Below are 20627 nucleotides of genomic sequence, written 5' to 3'. Positions count from 1 at the left end.
AAGCTCTGCTAATGTCCCAATAATGTCCTTGTAGTGTATGATCTGGTCTATCACATATTGCATAGTTGTCCTGTCTCTTGTGTCCTTCAGTCTGGAACACTTCCTCATTATTTTTTTGATTTTTATAACCCTCACATTTTAAAAAACTATAAGTCATTTTTTTCTAAGATGTATCTCAATTTGGGTTTGTCATATGTTGCTTCATGATGAAATTCAGTTCATGTATTTTGGGCAATAATATCACAGAAGTGATGCTCATGTTCTTATGGTGGTACATTCTTTTGATTTGTCCTTTCTTACTGGTGAAGTTAACTTGTTGGTATCTCCCAGACTTCTCCACTATCAATTACTCGTTTGTTATTAATTCCCTTTGTAATTAATAAATATTTTGCAGGGAAATGCTATGTCAATACATTTTTCTTATCAAACTTTCATTTTATTAATTTATGCATTTGTATCTGCATTGAATCATGGAATCCATTTTATTAAAAGTATTACCATCACTATCATTATTTATTTTGAAATTCAGTTTCCCCCAGATCTGGCCAGAGGAAGCCCCTATAGGCTTCTGTATCCTTCTGGACTTTCCCCAGCTTTCTTTGAGTTTTTCCTTGCTTTCTGGCACAAGGTATTCTAGGCACATCGAGCCCTTGAGTCAACCAATTCTTTAAGAAGCTCTAGTTTTTGTTTTTGTTTTTATTTATTCTGAGGGAGAGAGACAGGGAGAGTGCAAGCAGGGAAGGGGCAGAGAGAGAGAAAGACAGAATCCCAAGCAGGCTCTTCACTGTCAGTGCAGAGCTCGACCTGGGGCTTGAACTCCTAAACCGTGAGATCATGACCTGAACTGAAATCAGGACTCAGACACATAGCTGACTAAGCCACTCTGACACCCCAAAAAGCTCTAGTTTTTTTAGTGAAGTGTGGTATTTAAGAGACTAAGATCTGTTTGTTAATGTACTATCCTTTGCCACTAGGCCATAGCTATTCCCCAAGCCCTCTTGGTGAACAGATCTGGGAAGTAGATATATGTATTTTGTATGTATATTCATATGTGTGTATATATAACTGAGTTTGTGCCAGTGTGTATATGTAACTGAGTTTGGTTCCAGTCCAACACTAAAGGGTTCAGTTTCGTTTTCTCCCTTTCCATATCTGTAACTCCTTTCTCAAAGAGAAATCTGGCTCTCATTTCCTCAGTCCTTATTTGATCTGTCCACATCCCTTTCACCTTCTTCCACCTCTACATAATTACCCTCCTTACTCACCCAGATTCTGACACAGTCCACTAGGTCACATCTCTCTCGCTCACTGTGAACCGAATTTTGTGTACATCTTTAGGATATAAATGCTCTTTCTTCCATGAAGCTCTTCTAAGCTTTATTGCTCTTGTTTCTACCATTTACTGACTGTAGGAATACTGACTCCATCTTTAGCCCTCCATCTTGTTCATGTATGATTGATGACCTCACTTAGGGCCTATGTGTTCCAAGCCACTTGGAGATTAATATGCATACCTTAGAAAAATGCCCTCCAAAACCAGAATAACGGAGGCTTGCTTTGGCCTCCTGTGAATCTGTTAGAGATAACATATTCTTTCCTCCTCCTGGTGCCCAGATGGTACCACAAGGTCTGTTAAAGATTAGCTGTCTACTGGATGCATGTGAACCCTTTGAAGTGCATGTGAGCCTTTTGATCTTACTACATACCCTTCTGCTTGTCCCCTCTATCTATAAAATATGTAGACTAAGGTCTGGAATTTGAAGAGAATAGCTGCACAACTGTCCAGATCACTATCCACATGATGGTGCTGTCAGTAAGTTACCCTGAATTAAACTGTATAAAGTGTATATGGAGTTGCCTCCTTCATTTTTCAGTCTCACAGTGCCTTTTGTCATTGCCTCCACCTTCCAACATTGACTNCTTTATCTGATATTCATTTGCAACTATCTTTTCCCATTCCATCAGTTGCCTATTTTATTATTTCGTTTGCCATGCAGAAGCTTTTTATCTTGATAAGGTCCCAATAATTCGTTTTTGCTCTTGATTCCCATGCCTGTAGGGATGTGTCAAGTAAGAGATTGCTGCGGCTGAGGTCAAGGAGGTTGTTTCCTGCTTTCTCCTCTAGGGTTTTGATAGTTTCCTATCTCACATTCAGGTTCTTTATCCATCTTGAGTTTCTTTTTGTGTATGGTGTGAGACAGTGATCTAGTTTCATTCTTCTGCATGTTGCTGTCCAGTTCTCCCAGCACCATCTGTTAAAGAGGCTGTCTTTTTTTCCATTGGATACTCTTTCCCACTTTGTCAAAGATTAGTTGGCCATACATTTGTGGGTCCAATTCTGAGTTCTCTATTCTATTCCATTGGTCTATGTGTCTGTTTTTGTGCCAGTACCATACTTTCTTGATGATTTCAGCTTTGTGGTAGAGGCTAAAGTCTGGGATGGTGATGCCTCCCATTTTAGTTTTCTTCTTCAATATTACTTTGGCTATTCGGGGTCTTTTGTGGTTCCCATACAAATTTTAAGATAATTTGTTCTAGTTTTGAGAAGAATGCTGGTACAATTTTGATTGGGATTGCATTGAACCAACATTGATTCTTAATTATAAAACAGTCTAACACTGTTAAATATGGGGGAGAGGGGTATGGGAATTTATATCCCACCCTTTTCTCTTCAGTTAAAGCTGCTAGACGTCAGGCATCGTGTAATGGACTTCTATGGTATCCTTTTCAGCCACAAAGCACAATATTCAGTCAATTCTTCCTTAAAAGAATGATTACATTGCACTGTAGTTATGGTAGTGCTTACTAGATGTGGGTCATTGAATGACAGACTTATGGAAGAGGTTACACTTTGTTATCATTTGTTTTCTTGAGCTTATTAGAACTTAAATTTCCAAGTGAGTATTACATTTAAACTTAGTTGATGATTGAGTTATTTCAAAAATGACTCCATTGTTGAAATGTACTTTCAGAACTCCTCTTGAAATTGCCTTTAGAAATAGTTTAGTATCCTCCTAGGAAAATCAGTTTTAGTGTTTTGCATCATACCTATATTAATTTAATGTTAACTGATTTAATCAACTTTACCAGACTTGGTTCTGGGCAACTTTTGGTATTTCTAAAAACTACATCAACTTGCAAAGTAAAAATTTGCCACCATCAAACATATTCAGAATCATACACTTGGTTTGAAGGTAGGCCCAGGAGAGAAGCACCAGAAATATTTAAAGTGAAGTAGCATAACTGATATTAATGTGAAGTCTTTTTATAAAATTGTGAAGAAGATACATTTACTATTTTAAGTTAGTTTTAAGGTGTTTGCTTTTTAAAATTGACTTGAGTGTCTGGGTGGCTCAGTAGGTTGAGCCTCTGATCTTGATTTCTCTCAGGTCATGATCCCAGGGTCATGCATTTGAGCCCTGCTCTTTCTCTTTCTCTCTCCCTCTGCCCTACTTGTGCTTTCTCTCTGTAAAATAAAAAGAAAACAATCTGATTTTATTAGTTACCCCCTGCAGTTAAAATATGAGTCCTACCTTAGCACTTTTTTTAAGTTTATTCATTCATTTTGGGAGAGAAAGAGAGAGCATGTGCATGGGAGGGGCAGAGAGAAGGGTGGAGAGAATCCCAAGTGGGCTCCACACTGTCAGCACAGAGCTCAGTGTGGGGCTCAAACTCACAAACCATGAGATCATGACCTGAGCCAAAACCAAGACTCAGACACCTAACCAAATGAGCCACCCAGGCAACCCAAGTGCTACCTTTGAAGACGTTACCAGTCCATATTAAAATCACTAGGATGAGGACGCCTGGGTGGCTCAGTCGGTTAAGTGTCTGACTTCGGCTCAGGTCGTGATCTCACCATTTGTGGGTTTGAGCCCCGCATCGGGCTCTGTGCTGACAGCTAGCTCAGAGCCTGGAGCCTGCTTCAGATTCTGTGTCTCCCCTCTCTCTGACCCTCCCCTGCTCACACTGCCTCTCTCTCTCTCTCTCAGAAATGAATGAAAACATTAAAAAATAAAAGTCACTAGGACCATTTTTATACCTGAGCAGAGGATCTAGGATAGGGAAAAAGAATAAAGAACTTTTTACTATGTACATTTCTGTGCTGTATGCTTTTTTTTTTTAACAATGAGCATATATTCTATTTATAACTTAAATAAAAATTTGATTTGCAAAATTTGTGACTTGTGGAGAAAATGGCTCTTTGACAAAGATTTAAGATGAAGTATAATGAGGATACTAGAATCTACAGAAATGTTACTCTTTTTTTTTTTAAAGATTTTGTTTATTTAAAAGCAATTTTTTAAAAGTTTATTTTGAGGGAGAGAGAGAGAGTGCAGGTACATGGGAAGGGTAGAGAGGGAGAAAGAGAATCCCAAGTAAGCTTCCCTCTGACAGCAAGGAGCGCAACACAGAGCTCAGTCCCACTGTGAGATCATGACCTGAGCTGAAATCAAGAGTTGGGTGCTTAACTGACTAAGCCACCCAGAGACTCTTAAGATTTTATTTTTTTAAGCAACTTCTACACCCAATGTGGGGCTCAAATTCACAACCTCAAGATCAAGAGTCACACACTCCACCAGCTGAGCCAGTCAGCACCCCTACAGAAATGTTATTCTTGATAACTTGGTTACAGGGGTCTATGAATCCAAATTGTATGTAAAGTTATGTGTTATCTTGTATATGTACTGAAAAATGTCTGTAGATTTCATCAGATTTTTTTGAAGAGAACAGCTACCATAGAGTGAAATCATTTTAGAACCTGTAACTTAGCGTTCTTTATATGAGATTAAAGATATGCCTATACCTGAAATTGTGTTTTACAGTCAGTATTTTTAGTAATGTATTTTCCTGTAGGTGAAGTAAGGCTCATATATCATATACTAGAATCTAACTGACCTGATTTTTTTTCTTCCTATTTGAAGGTTTCTTGTTCTCCCCAAGGTCTGACAGTTTGGGTTCAGAACACTTCATATTTGTGTAGTCGGGCTGGGCAGGTCCTCCCGGTCAGTATTCAGATGAATGGCTGGATTCACGATGGTAACCTGCTCTGTCCATCCTGTTGGGACTTCTGCGAGCTCTGTCCTCCGGAAACAGATCCTCCAGCTGCTAACCTGACCCGAGCTCTACCACTGGGTAAGTAGTCTCTGTGGGTGGAGTAAAGACAGGGACTTTTCTTACATAATGTTGAAAGTTCCCCTCAAGGAAACTCTAAAACAGTTTGAACATCTTCTCTTCTAATTGCAGTTTTATGGGAAAGCCTCCTTCCCACCATTGCTAGAAACTGAAAGTGGGTAAACATGACGCTTCTGTTCAGTAAAAGCAAGGGTAAGGAACCTTTCAGTCTAAAGACCTTATGACTTGCAAAAAAAAAAAGTTCATTCAAATTTATAAAACCTGGGGGTATCTAGGTGGCTCAGTCAGTTAAGCGACCGACTCTTGATTTCGGCTCAGGTCTCAGGTCATAATCTCACAATTCATAGGTTCAAGTACCACATCAGGCTCTATGCTGACAGCACAGAATCTGCTTGGGATTCTTTCTCTCTCTGTCTACCCCTACCCCATTTGTTCTCTCTCTCTCACAAAAATAAACTTAAAAAAGAAAGAAAGAAAAAGAAAACGTAGGGGCACCTGGGTGGCTCAGTCTGTCAAGCGTCTGACTTTGACTCAGGTCATGATCTCGTGCTTCATGATTTCAAGCCCTGCATTGGGCTGTGTGCTGTCAGTGCAGAGCCAGCTTTGAATCTTCTGTCTCCCTCTCTCTGCCCCTGGCCTGCTCTCTGTGTCTCAAAAATGTACATTAAAAGGAAAGAAAATGTCCTTTAACAAAATTATAGAATTACAAAAACTGTTTCAGCTATTCATAATGAATTCCGTTCATTAAACACATAAAGCAATTAAATATATTTCAGTTTTACAGGCATACCTCATTTTATTCTGCTTTACTTTATTGCACTTCACAGATTTTTTGCAAATGGAAGACTTGTGGCAGCTCTATCAGCAAGTCTGCGAGCACCACTTTTCCAACAGCATTGGCTCAATTCAGGTTTCTTTGTTACACTTTGGGTAATTCTCACAATATTTTAAACCTTTTAATTATTATACTTGTTATGGTGATCCATGACCAACGATCTCTGATATTATTATTATAATTAGTTATTTGGGGGCACTAGGAACCACACTCATAAGACAGTGAACTTACTTGAAAATATGTGTATTCTCACTGCTTCACCGGCCAACAGTTCCCATTTCCTTCCCCTTCCTTGAGCCTTTCTATTCCCTGAGACAAAACAATATTGAAATAAGGTCAATTAATAACCCTACAGTGTCTTCTAAGTGTTCAAGTAAAAGGAGGAGTTACATGTCTGTCACTTTAAATCAAAAGCTAGAAATGATTAAACAACTTAGTGAAGAAGGCATGTCAAAAGCTGAGATAGACCAAAAGCTGGTTGTGTCACTTAGCCAAGATGTGAATGCAAAGGAAAAATTCTTGAAGGAAATGAAAAGTGATATTTTAATGAATACACAAATGTTAAAGAAAGTGAAACAGCCTTATTGCTGATAATGGAGATAGTCTGTGTAGTCTGCAAAGAAGATCAAACCAGCTACAACATTCCCTTAAGCCAAAGCCTAATCCAGAGCAAGACCCTAGCTCTCTTCAATTCTGTGAAGGCTGAGAAAGTTGAGAAAGCTGCAGAAGAAAAACTGGAAGCTAGCAAAAGTTGGTTCATGAGTTTTAAGGAAAGAAGCAGTCTCCGAAACATAAAAGTATAAGGTGAAGCAGCAGGTGCTGATGTAGAAGCTGCAGCAAGTTATCCAGAAGATCTAGTTCAGGTAACTCATGGAAGTGGGTACACTAAACAACAGATTTTCAATGTAGATTAGACAGCCTTCTACTGGAAGAAGATGTCATCTAGGACTTTCATAGCTAGAGAGAGAAGTCAATGCCTGGCTTCAGAGCTTCTGAGGACAGGCTGACTCTCTTATTAGGGGCTGATGAAGCCAGTGATCTGAAGTTGAGAGGTAAATGAAGTGCTCATTTCCCATTCTGAAAATCCTCCAGCCGTTAAGAATTACAACTTCCTCTGTCTGTGCTCTGTAAATGGAACAACAAAGCCTGGATGACAACACATCTCTTTGCAACATGGTTTACTGAATATTTTAAGCCCACTGTTGTGATTACTGTTCAGAAAAAAAAAGATTCCTTTTGAAATATTACTGCTCATCGTCAGTGCACCTGGTCACCCAAGAGCTCTGATGGAAATGGACAACGGGATTCATGTTGTTTTCATACCTGCTAACACAGCATCCGTTCTGCAGCCCCCAGAGCAAGGAGTAATTTTGACTTGGGGTCTTATTATGTAAGGAATATACTTCATAAGGCTGCCACAGATGGTGATTCCTCTGATGGATCTGAGCAAAGTAAGCTGAAAACCATTTGGCAAGGATTCACCATTCTAGATGCCATTAAGAACATTTGTGAGTCATGGGAAGAGGTCAAAATAGCAACATTAACAGGAGTCTGCAAGAAGTCGATTCCAACTCTCATGGATGACTTTGAGGGGCTCAAGACTCCAGTGGAGGAAGTAACTACAGATGAGGTAGAAATAGCAAGAGAACTAGAAATGGAGCCTGAAGATGTGACTGATTGCTGCAACCTCTTGATAAAGCTTAAATCATGAGAAGTTTCTTCATGCATGAGCAAAGAAAGTGGTTCCTTGAGATGGAAACTACTCCTGGTGAAGATGCTGTGAAGATTATTGAAATGACTGCAAAGGATTTAGAATATTACCTAAACTAGTTGAGGAAGAGTAGAGGAATTTGAGAGAGTTGACTCCAACTTTGAAAGAAGTTCTGTGGGTAAAGTGCTATCAGACAACATCACATACTATAGAGAAATCATTTGTGAAAGGAAGAGTCAATTGATGTGGCAAATGTCATTGCGTCTTATTTTAAGAAATTGCTACAGCCACCCCAGCCTTCAGCAGCCACCACTCACCACTAACCAGTCAGCAACCGTTAATATCTAGGCAAGACCCTCCACCAGCAAAAAAGTTTATGACTTGCAGAAAGTTCAGATGATGGTTAGCATTTTTGAACAACAAAGTACTTTTAAATTAAGATATGTACATTTTTAGACATAATGCCATTACACACTTAATAAACTATAGTACAGTATAAATATAACTTTTATATGTACCAGGAAATAAAAAATTCATTTGACTTGCTTTATTGTATTATTTGACTAGTGGTGGTGGTCTGGGACTGAACATGCAATATCTTTGAGGTATGCCTGTGTTATAACTAGGTTAGGTAAAAGAAAGGGAAAGACACTGGAAAAGATGCTTAAAGAAGAGATTGACCTACCCACAAAGAAGAGAAAGGTGCAAGGAGACACAAATACACACACAAAGTAAGATAGAAAGACCAGCTAGTAGAGACAAAGTGGTTTTCATTGAGGTGTATTTTGTTCACTTTGTTAGACTTCAGAGAGTAGAATTGAGACCAACAGAATAAAGTTGTAGGGAGACAAATTCCAGTTAAATCCTTTAGATTCAGGAAAGGAATGGAAAGAGCTGCCTTGAGAAAAAGGCATTTCCTGTTGTTGAAGATATGTAAACTAAAGCTGATGAGCTATTACTAAGAGTTATAAAAGCAAAATTCATGAGTTATCAAGGCTTTGACCTACGATCTTTGAGATTTTAATTAAATGATCTATGTGATTTATGTCAGTTTGACACTTTAGAATATGAATAATAAAGATCTTATGCATTGTTTCATTTTCTCAGTTGGAGGTTTTTTTATGTTTTTTAAATTTTATTTATTTTGAGGGGGCAAGAGAACATGAGTGGGAGAAGGACAGAGAGAGGTCTGAAGAGAGAGAATCCCAGCAGGCTTCACTCTCACTGGGGAGCCACGTAGAGGGCTTGATCCCGAGACTGTGAAACCTGAACCAGAATCAAGAACTGGACACTTGACTGACTGAGCCACCCAGGTGCCCCTGGATCTATTTTTTATTTTATTTTATTTTATTTATGTCAGTTTTGAGAGAGAGAGAGAGAGAGAGAGAACATGAGCAGGGGAGGGGTAGAAGGAGAGAGAGATACAGAATCCAAAGCAGGCTCCAGGCTCTGAGTTGTCATGTCAACGCAGAGCCCATCTCAGGACTCGAACTCACAAACCATGAGATCATGACCTGAGCTGAAGTCAGTTAAGACACTTAACTGGAACTGTGTAGCCCTTTGCCTGTTCCTTGGTCTGATTAAAAATGGAGGGCTACATTCATTTACACTTCAAAGTTTCTCCATCTCTAAGATTTAGTTTCTTTCCCCAATCCTGGGGACTTTCTGCAGAAATGAGCTGTTAGGTAGAGAGTGAGTTTAAGGAGATTGCTACTTGTGCTGGTAGTGCCTGAGAACTCCTCCAGGTTTGGTGATTCTCTAGCACTCACAGGACTCAGACTGTAGTTGTACTTATGGCTAAGGTTTGTTAAACAAAGCAGAATCAGCAAAGGGAAAGGGGGCAATGGGGTGATGTCTGGAGGAAACCAGTTCCCAGACAGATACCAGCTAAACACCATCCTTACAAGCTGGACTTCCGAAGAATGGCAGTCTCTCAAGCCTGCCATGTTCTCTCTTTTCTGAACAGAAATTCAGGGAGTCAGCTGTTTCCTGCAGTACAGTTATATTAAGTACTGACATAGTGAATTGTTTGAAATGATAGAAGACTGTGGGTCTTTTTGACGTGGTAAATAGTACACGTAGTGCTAAATACTCTTAGGTAACTTTTACTTTTAATATGAAGCTGGTAGGATGACTTAATTTTGTTGTTACTGTTAAATTGCTATGGCTAGGATGGAAGGGCTGATAGTCCACAAGTATGTGGTTCTCATGGAGCTCCCATCCTTAAGCCTAATGTCCATTAACTGTAACAGTCTGTCTCCATCTCATCATCCAAGAGATGAGCAAGGATTGAGCTAGTAGCAGTTAGAGTTACAATAGAGAGTTATTTGTGCTGGTGCAGGGGTAAGAATCTTGAGAGTACAGTAGAAGAATGTCTAGGATTAAGAGGAAATCCAAACCAGGTCAAGAGGCTATGAAATAATCATTTCTTGTTCTTGGGGCATAACAAAGACAAGTGAATCTATTGAAGGGAGGTGATGTGGGGAGTAGAGATTGGAAACCACCAGCCCCCTCTGTCTGCACAGTCTGCACCTGAGACTACTTACCCTGCTCCCTCTTTACCAGCTATCCTTTGATATGGTGCTGCTATGATGTGGTTGATTTCCCTGCTAACTTGCCCATTTCTATGATGAAGCATGCTCATAAAAGCTTCACAACCACCAAATCACTACTACAGTTTTGAAAAATGTATACATATTACAAGGATACATATTAGGCATTGGTTTTTAAACATATACATCACTGTTGAAATTCTAAAATATCTTGAATTACCATATTTGCTGATGTGTTCACTGAGCACACTGAGCCTTTACTGAATATTAAATTATGTGCCAGAAACTATGGCAAACTTTACACAAAATGTTTCTTTCAGATAAATAGTTTGTTTCTGTTTAATACTTTTTTATGACCCTGGGGGCGGAGGCGGGAGGGGGGCTGGTGGCTCAGTCAGTTAAGCAGCCTACTCTTGATTTCAGCTTAGGTCCTGATCTCATGATTTGTGGGTTTGAGCCCCACATTGGGCTCTGTGCTCACAATTCCAAGCCACTTCAGATCTTCGACCTCCCTCTCGCTGCCCCTCTCCCACATGTTCTGTCTCTCTCCCTCCCTCTCCTCCTACTCTTCCCTCCCTCTCTCCCTCTATCTCAGAAAAGAATAAATGTTAAAAATTTTTAAAAATAATTTTTTATGATCCACCAAACTTTTGAAAATATTTTGATGCTTTAAATGAACTTGTATGAGAAATACTACTAATAATAATTACCTATGATGAAGCTTAGTAAACAAGTATAAAAATGACCATTCCTAATCTTTCTGTCTTATGAAAGTATTTTTAGGTCTTTAAGCATGTCTTTAAAACATTCAAACTCCCAATATTCTGGAGGAAGTGTAAAAGATATTCTTCTCCCTAAATCCTTCTGATTGTTGTGTTGTTCTTAGGTGTTAGTTCCTGTAGCCTTTTCTTACATTTGTAATTTCTTTTAGAATGTAAAACTCTGACCTTTTCTCTCTCCTTTTGTCTAGTCATCACTTTCTAAATGCTAGAGTATGATTAAATGATTGTTCTATATTGCCTAAGATAGTTTCCATTAATGAATATGAAAGATTTATTTCTGAATTCTTTCTAGTCTCTTCAGATTGTAGTTGTTTTTGTTTCCATTAATTGAATGTTAGACACTTTGCCAAGCTCTTTATTTCTACATCATTGCACTTAGCCATCACAAAGCCTAATGAGGTAGGAATTATTGTTTTAAACAAGAGAAAATGAAAGTATAAAGAGATCAAGTAATGTATTATCCATGGTCATAACTAATAAATAATGAGGTTCAGAAAAAAAAAAAACAGATCTTATTGTCTCTAATTCATTTTGAAACTCTCTTTTTGAATCTTTTCATCTTAATTAGTATTAGCATGAAAGTGCAGTGTTTTTGAAGAACCAGTGCTCCAGAACCCCTGTTAATGTTTGAATACCTTGTTAAATTTTAGTACCAACAGTAGATAAACAATACCTACTTCTCCTATTTCCTTTGGGCTAAATTGAAAATCAGGAAATAAAGGGATATGCCTTTGTTAGTGACTCCAGGGTCCATTTGTTAATACAGCCAAGGCCACTTTACCTGATGCTCTAGGTTACAATAGTCCAATTTATTCTAGGTTGAAGGAAATGTTCCATAGTCTGCCTTGTCCAGTACAATACTCATTAGCCACATATGACTGTTGAACATGTAAGATGTGGTTAATGTTAGTGTGGAACTATTTTATTTTGGATTTAACTATCAGCACATATAGCTATGGCTGCCATATTGAATAGTGCAGTACTAGGTCAGAAGTTCTCAACTTTAGCATGCATCAGAATCATTAAAATTGCTAGGCCTTAACCCCTGGAATTTTGGATTCAGAAGATCTGTGGTGAAGCCTGAGAATTTGCATTAAGAATTTGTTTTAATGTTTTTATTTGTTTCTGAGATAGAGCATGAGTAAGGAGGGGAAGAGAGAGAGGGAGACACAGAATCCGAAGCAGGCTACAGGCTCTGAACTGTCAGCACAGAGCCTGATGTGAAGCTTGAACTCACTAACCAGAAGATCATGACCTGAGCCAAGGTCAGATGGCCAACCAACTGAGCCACGCAGGTGCCCTTGAGAATTTGCATTTTTAAAAGTTTTTTTTAATGTTACTTTCTTTTTGAGAGAAAGAGAGAGCATGAAGAGTGGAAGAGGCAGAGAGAGAAGGAGACGTAGAACCCAAAGTAGGCTCCAGGCTCTGAGCAAGCATTCATCCCAGGGCTGACTTGGGACTTGAACTCATGAACCTGAGCCGAAGTCGGACGCTCAACCAACTGAGCCACCCAGGCACCCCAAGAATTTTCATTTTTATCAAGTTCCCAGGTGATGCTGATAGTGTTGACACACTTTGAGAAGAACTGTTCTTAGCTAGGTGGGATTTTTTTTTTTAAGATTTTACAAATACCAGCATGATTCCATTGAGGAAGAAGTTCTCCATTGTTTACCTGGCTTACAGACAGTGAAATAATTTTTTTAAATACTTGTTCCACATTGCATAGTGCTCAGAAGAGCAAGCTTCAATGCCTTGACATTATCATTCTATTCATTGTGTAGCTGAAAACAAGTCTTATTTTTCTTATCTTTTAAGCAAATCAGACTTGAAGCTTGGTTAGCTTTTTATTGATCAAAATATTAGAAAGGACAGCTTATTTATAAAAGTCAGGTTGACCTTGTCTCCTGGATGCAATAAAAATGTTTTTCATTCATATATATATGTATATATATGAGACTTTTTTTTTTTAAGTTTGTTCATTTATTTTGAGAGAGACAGAGACAGCACAAGTGAGGGAGGGACAGAGAGGGTGAGAGAGAGAATTCCAAGCAGGTCCCACACTGCCAGTGCAGAACTCAGCGCAGGGCTCAAACCCATGAAGCTGGGGCATTATGACCTGACCTGAAACCAAGAGTCAAAACGCTCAACTGACTGAGCCACCCAGGAGCCCCCAAAAGTGTTTTTCCGTTCTGAGAATTGTCTTGGGAAGTCATTTTGGCTCTGAGAATGACTCATAGCTAAATTTAAATTAAATTAAAATTCCTAGTGCCCAAAGCCCATAAAATCTTCTGCCATTTCCATATCAGTCTGGGGTAATATGGATAGATGGGTAGGGACCATATGTCCTGGTTTACCTTGGGATAGTCCATGTGCCAGTGGTTCTGGTATAATTATTAATAGCATTCCCTCGTGTTAATCAGAACAATTTAGTTGGTCTAAGCAAATTTTATTTCACACTTCATAAAGCAGGCAGTCTCCACTCTCCAGAGTACAGAGAACCGCAAAATAAGGGAAAAGGATGGCAAGCAGGAAACAAGGAAGAATTACTTGGTTTAAGTTGATTGGCTGGGGTTGCATATCTGACCATATTTAGAAAGATAAAGGAAAAAAGGAAATAAGTGAAGGTCTCAGAGTTGGTTTGGCAGTTGGAGGTTAGCTTAGTACATATACTGTGTTTCTAGTCAAGCAGAGGAACTCAAAAGTTATCTAAGTTTCAGTTTGCTGACATGGCACCCTGCATAGGAGTGGCTCCATCTTGGGACTAGATGTTTATTTCAACACTTGTCTCAAAATGTCCTGATTTGGGGAGATAAATGTTAGGGTCACTATACTTAGGACGAGGAAGGAAAGAGGAAGAAAGTCCTACATCCCATGTCAGAATAGCCAAAATATTAATTTACTTTCTGTGTAGCATCTTTAGCTTTATTGGGATACTTTCTGAAGACACTTATTTCTTTTTTGGAGTGCTTCTTTTAACCTTGATATGGTGGGGGTGCCTGGGTGGCTCAGTCAGTTAAACTTCTGACCTCGGCTCAGGTCATGATCTGATGATTCGTTAGTTCGAACCACACGTTGGGCTCTGCTGACAGCTCAGAACCTGGAGCCTGCTACAGATTCTGTCTCTCCCTCTCTCAAATAAATAAACATTTAAAGAAATTAACAACAACAAAAAAAAAACCTTGATATGGCATCAACATCATCTTTTCCTGCATAAAATTTTTGTTATTTTTCCATAATAATCACCTGTATTTATCTGTCAATTTTTACTTGGTATGATTTATTCCAAAAATGTCTCCAGAAAGTCAATTTCTTGTTTTCAATCCTAGATCTCTGTTCCCGTTCCTCTAGCCTGGTGGTCACTCTCTGGCTTCTGCTGGGCAATCTATTTCCTCTGCTGGCAGGATTTCTTCTATGTGTCTGGCACTAGGAATGGAAAAGTGAATTCTCAAGACCTTCCTTTGTGTCATGTTCTTTTGAACAAAGCACAAAATCTGGGTGAGTGCCAGCCTATGCAGATGGTAGAAGTGGCATCCCTGACTTTGGCTTGGAAGCATTGACTACAATCAGACCTTGAAGCAGAGCTTCACAGCAGTCACTCTTTATCAGCAACACAACAGCCTCAGAGTTTGGAGGAGGAGAAGGAATTCCAAGTCACCATGTCTCTTTATTTTTCTGCATATATTACCCTGCCTGAAGTTTTCCTTTGAAAATGGGATAATTGGTGAAATACTCAGAATGATTACATACCTCAGCATTTTTATTAACCTAAAATGATGGGAAAGTTCATCAATACTGCAGTAATTTTTTTAAAAAGCTAATTATTACAAGATTATGAATTGTGGATCCTGTCCTCACAAGTATAAATTGTCCTTTGACTTACAGATAATAATTGAATAGGATTTCTAAGTCACTATTATATGTATTTTGAATTTAATAGCTGTGCATGGTACACTTAAATCATTGTTCTCATTGTTCTCAAAAGTTTTTTTTAATTATAATTTGCTAAATCTTACGATTTAACCTTGCTTGCCTTTTTAAACCAGCTGTGTGGCACTACTACTGAACCATTACATTTTGGTAGCCCTTCCAGTGTATACTCCAGTAATTTAATAATGACCTGAAAAACTGTGGGAGCAGATAGAGAAAAATACTGTGTCCTGTAAAAACTTTGAAGACATGCAAACAGAAGAAAACATAACTGTATGTTTTTCAGATAATAGTTATGACAACTGTAATCTAACACAAATAGAATTATTCTTTTCAAGTGGGCTTAGGAATTGTTACAGAAGAATTCTTACTATATGAAAATTATTTTATATATAAAAAGAAAAATTAAGTCAAAGCAAGATGGTTTGAATTGTTTTCTAACAGCAAAGTGTAAATTTGGTGTAGGACCTATTCAGTAGGGCTCACTTTACCCACAACATAAGTCTCAGTTCACAGAAGTCAGAAAATTGCCTGTGCTTTTAAAATGAGGTGATGTTCTTTACCTCCTGCTTTAGATTCTCATCCTCAGAAGTGATTCTGCTCTGTTACTAGAGCTTACCAACCCCTCTTAGTAATTCCAGTTTGAAGTATTTTAATGATGAGACTATGGCCAGTTTGTCTCCAAAGCTAATGAAGTCCTGCGACATTCTAAACATAATTCCTGGACAAGATTCATTCATTCATTTAATCATTCATTCATCCTTAATTCAACATATAGTTATTGAGCACTCCATTTAAGAAATTGTGCTAAGTGAGCAAGCAGTATAATTACTAAAAAATAATTCAAACTGACTATTTGGTATTGGAGCCAAAGTGCAACCCCAGCATAGAGGAAAGTCACTTTTTTTTAATGCATTAATTTTAAATATGTATTTGCATGCAGTTCTAAATTGGAAGTATTTGTCATTGTAAAATGCTGGGGATCTCTAGCACAGCTAACTTCAGCTAAAAAGAAGCTAATAGTAATGGTGTCAGGCCAGTGCTCAGTTTTCTGCCTTTGTCACACATACTTTAAAGGTCAGAAAAAAAAGTGTAGAGTATATTTTTAAAGAAAATTATAAAACCCTAAATTATATAAGTCTTATATGTGATTATAAATCATCCTGCAAAGTTGTATAAAGAATTTCACCAAAAATACGATGACTAGTATATTTGAGAATTCACAGTGATAGGTTTGATTATATTTTGACTGTTGTGCAGCAATGCCATTTAGGTAGTATTGTTTCCAAGCATGGTGCTTTTTATACTTGAAATATATTTTTGCTTTATTTTTTATTGATATAATTATATTTGCACTAATAACTTTCTGGAGAAAATATTATAGGTGACATTTTTTCTATATATATTTATTAAGCTTGGAATCTGATCCCCTAGTGTTTTCTCTGCACAAATAAGGAACTTGACAAAGTATGAGGCTAAGAAATCTTGAGTCTCTGAGTGTCTAACTGCTCTGGTGTCTTGCCTCCTCTTCAACAAGTCTCGAGAGTAGTTGCTTATTACTGATTCTTTATCGTGTGCTCCATGAAGATTTAGAAGGCCACTGTACCTGTAAAGGTTAAGAGGCATATTTGGGTCACTTAGAATATGACAGTATTCTAAAAAACACTTAAAATCTGAGATTTCAGTGCAGAATTAGTGGGCTAGACTTCTACTTTGAACTGAAGACTTTGAAATGGCTTAAATGTTGGTATCCTTTCACAGGATGCCCTTTACATTAAAAGCAGTTCACTGAGGAGGAGACTAGCAGACTAGCCACTGTGGAAGCCAGGTAGGGCATGGAAAGAGACTGGGGGATAGTAGACTGGAGTCCTTTCTGACTCAAAAAGTATGGAGTGCATATAAAAACTGACTAGACTACCTCAGTTTTCGGTTCAGATTTAGGTTCATTTTGATAGTTTTAAGATCCCAATTGTCAAAAATATCAAGTGAATTTGTCTCTCAGGTTTTTAAGAACAGAATTTGCAGGAAGGCAGCAAAAGCCATGTCGGCAGACTTGAGTTGACAGCTTAAAAGAAACTGGCAAGCAGTTAAGGTTGTCTTAATATAGACCTCTCTAGTATTCTCCTGAAGAGCATCCTTTTCCCTTACTTATTTCTTAAGGATATTTATTTTTGTTAAAACCAAATAGCATTCTTAAAATTTTATGAATTATGCTTGAAATTAGTTTCAGCCTAGTTTGTTGGCTTAAGAGTTTACCAATATTTGAAGATGAAACACAAATTAATGAAGTTTATATGGCTTTAGGAAGATATATAAATGAGTGTGTCTGAGTATTCCTAAAATTTTATCAATATTCTCCTCAATATTAGAAGGCTTACTGATTGAGACCAACTGTAAAATGATTAGCTGCTTTCTCAGAATCTTTCTAGCTCTTAACATTCTATGACTAACACTCATCCGGACTCGAGAGGTCACTGCTGGCTCTGAACTGCCTCCTGGAGTATGCCAGTTTGCACATCATGTTCATCACAGTGTCTTGTGCTCAATGCCTTAGCGCTGTCCATGCCCTTCAACACCGAATGGAGAGAGAAGAGCCATCTCTGGGCATTTGAGCATCCTAGTAGAGGAGATGGACTTTAGTCACAGACCCACAGACCCATAGTGGGCACTTAGTCATCCATGCCATGTCCTTCAGCCCAGGAAGATGAATATAGTTTAATAAAGTCTATGCTACTCATTCTGAAGAAAGAACTTAACCTGAAAAGATGACTCCTTTTTTTAATTATTTTTTTTATGTTCAGTCAAGATTGGGGAAGAAGTAGTAAATTATTTTCATTTGTGTTTACATTTTTGATAAATGAAATAGAAGATTTAAGAACTAATCTTTATTTGTGTTATTGAACTTTAAGTGTAATGTATTCCTTACTAAAAAACAAAACAAAAAAACAAAAATACAACTTTAATAAAAATGGAAACTAATCTGCATCTTGTCTTTACTTATCATCAATTTTTTAAAACCTGGATGAAGGACACAAGCCGTGCACTCTATTTGGGGAAGATGAAGTGTTTATTATGAAATAACTCAGTTTCTTCTTTAACTGTAGTAGAATTGTCCTACTTAAAGAATGGGGACAGGTCTTATGTAAAGCTATAGGAAGTAGCCCTCCTCAGATAGTTACTAAGGAAAGAGAGCAGTCTAAAACAATTTGGGGCAGGCTCTTCTGGCTGCAGATTATTCTAGTCCCTTTTGTTTTATGCTGTGGGCCACAAGTCTCATTGCATGACAAAACTGGCACATTCAAGTACCACACTCTGTGCAGGAGCACCAGGTAGATTATGGCTGTAGTCATGGAGTGGGATTCTTCATAACCTGAAAGTAGTTCAAGAGAAGATATCCCAGACATACCTTCACCTTGTGCACTTGGAGCCATTCTGTCTGTGGTGTGGAACCAAGCCCTTTATGAAATTGATCAAACAGCTTGTGTGACCTAATTGCTGAGAATTTTAATAATAATATTTATATTCTTTAAGTTATAAATATTTTATGTAAGTAGCTAAAACTATGTATAAGAAGGGGCACCTTGGTGGCTCAGTCGGTTAAGCATCCAACTTCAGCTCAGGTCATGATCTCACAGTTTGTGAGTTCGAGCCCCATTTCAAGCTCTGTGCTGACAGATCGGAGCCTGGCACTTGCTTCGAATTCTGTGTCTCCCTCTTTGCCCCTCCCCTGCTTGCACTCTGTCTCTCTCTCTCAAATAAACATTAAAAAAATTTTTAACTATATATATTACACTGTTTACTTTTTGGTATGTTCATAAAATATAGCTTAATTAGTTGGTATTACTAATAATAATATAAGCATAATAATAATAATATAAGCTGTCTTTCATCTACAACCTCTGTGGTAGGTGTGCTGCAAAGAAGGGTTTATTTAAAACAGTTTTGTTAGTATTCACCCAGAAGTTCATTCTTTAATGTTTAAACTGGAAATTTTGGGGGATAGTCCAAATATGTGCTCTGATGTTCCAGTAGATGACCACTATCTTTCCCATTTTATATGTATGGAAATGTTTTTTTCTGCCTATAGACATTCATATGTCTTAGATTCAACGCCGCTAATAGTTAATTTTTTCAGTTTCAACAGAAACTGACTCAACAATTTTCTGACATTATCACATTTAGAAACACTCAAATCACAATATCTGAATACCTCCTGGCTTCCTCTTCCCCACCCCGTCAGGTCTCCTAGTCACATTTCAAGAGGACTGCAATTAACTTGGAAGAGATTTTCACATGCATTCACACATGTAGTTGTTCATGAAAGTATAGACAGTGAGGGTTTTGATGTATTTGGCTGAGGTCATGAAAATTTAATGTAAGTGAGATAATGACAAAGAATAGAGGAAATGTCACATGCCTTAGCACAGTTTGCCACCCCAGCCCCCAGAATACTATATCTTAATAGAAGTTAAAGAGGCTATGCCACTATTCTAAAATGGTTTGGTCAGTTGTGAAGTATTATCCTTGCTATTAAGTAAGTAAAATCTGTAAATCTGCATTTCTTATAATAGGTTTGACAAAGGAGTGAAGAGAGGGAGCCAGTAAATGCTATATAGGTATTAAATAAGCCTTAGGGTTATCTTCACAGTGGAGAGAAAAATGAAGAAGTGAAATGTCTGAGGCATGTCAGTGCTCATATTAACTGAGGTGAGTTAGTGGTTTTACCACACTGGGGTTTGCCCCAGAACCCCTGCACCAGGAGTGTGCACCATGCTGGATCTTCACAGATGGGAGGTTTTCTCCGTTTTTGTCTGATTTCTCCTCTTTCTCCACCCCAGGCTGTGGTCACTCCTGCTTCTCCCATCACCAGTTCAAAATAGACCAGATTTCTCAAGTATATGTGTGTATCCATTTGGTGATTTTGCCTGGGAGTGGTGATGAGGGATCTAATCCATCCATCATTTCTCAAAGACTGATACAGAGGGAGGGAGCCAACAGCCCTGCTAATTTACTCATTTACTAACATGGCAGAAATCAGGAACTCCCATGCCCCTTTAGTCAGCTCCTGTTCTTTTTTTTTTTTTTAATGTTTTATTTATTTCTAGGAGAGAGAGAGAGAGACAGCGTGAACAGGGGAGGGTCAGAGAGAGAGGGAGTCACAGACTGAAACAGGCTCCAGGCTCTGAGCTGGCAGTCAGCACAGAGCCCGACGCGGGGCTCGAACCCACGAACCGCGAGATCATGACCTAAGCGAAAGTCGGACGCTTAACCGACTAAGCCACCCAGGCGCCCCAGCTCCTATTCTTTTATATTCTGTACCACTGTTCAGTTTCCAGGTTGGGAATGACACTGCTGTGGCTGCCCATGATGTACCTCCTGGAACACAGTAGATCAGCTCCAGGGTGGGTAGGTCCCACCTGGGTGTGGCTGTTATATACTAAATAAGCCAAAGGCATAGATGCAGAAATCATTTAGTCCAGAGGCAGAACAGTGAAGGTGAAACTATGTACAGGAGAAAAAGAAGTCCTAGGAATTGGGTACTAAGAAATTAGTCGAGGGGCGCCTGGGTGGCTCAGTCAGTTAAATGCCCAACTTTGGCTTAGGTCATGATCTGACAGTTCATGAGTTCGAGCCCTGTGTCAGGCTCTGTGGTGACTGCTCAGAGCCTGGAGCCTGCTTTGGAT

The 20627-nt window shown here is 38.5% G+C and overlaps 1 protein-coding gene across 2 annotated transcripts in view; it reads left to right on the top strand.

The window, feature by feature from the left end:
• Window positions 1-17928, top strand: part of LMLN (leishmanolysin like peptidase) — a 79120-nt gene extending 61192 nt beyond the window's left edge. Inside the window, exons 16-18 of one of the 2 annotated variants that reach the window (XM_077767642.1) lie at window positions 4926-5136; window positions 5248-5328; window positions 14343-14425. In XM_077767642.1, coding sequence (XP_077623768.1) covers window positions 4926-5136; window positions 5248-5288 — 252 coding nt within the window. In that variant the 3' untranslated portion in view covers window positions 5289-5328; window positions 14343-14425. Of the gene's footprint in view, window positions 1-4925; window positions 5137-5247; window positions 5329-14342 lie in introns of both variants that reach the window. The other variant, XM_077767641.1, reaches the window with a different exon arrangement.
• The last annotated feature ends 2699 nt before the right edge of the window (window positions 17929-20627 follow it).

Source organism: Crocuta crocuta, unplaced genomic scaffold (genome assembly GCF_008692635.1).
Source record: "Crocuta crocuta isolate KB4526 unplaced genomic scaffold, BGI_CrCroc_1.0 scaffold45, whole genome shotgun sequence".
NCBI classification, from domain to species: domain Eukaryota; kingdom Metazoa; phylum Chordata; class Mammalia; order Carnivora; family Hyaenidae; genus Crocuta; species Crocuta crocuta.
Note: the sequence above shows the minus strand (reverse complement) of the source record. Positions and strands in the feature narration are given on the sequence as shown.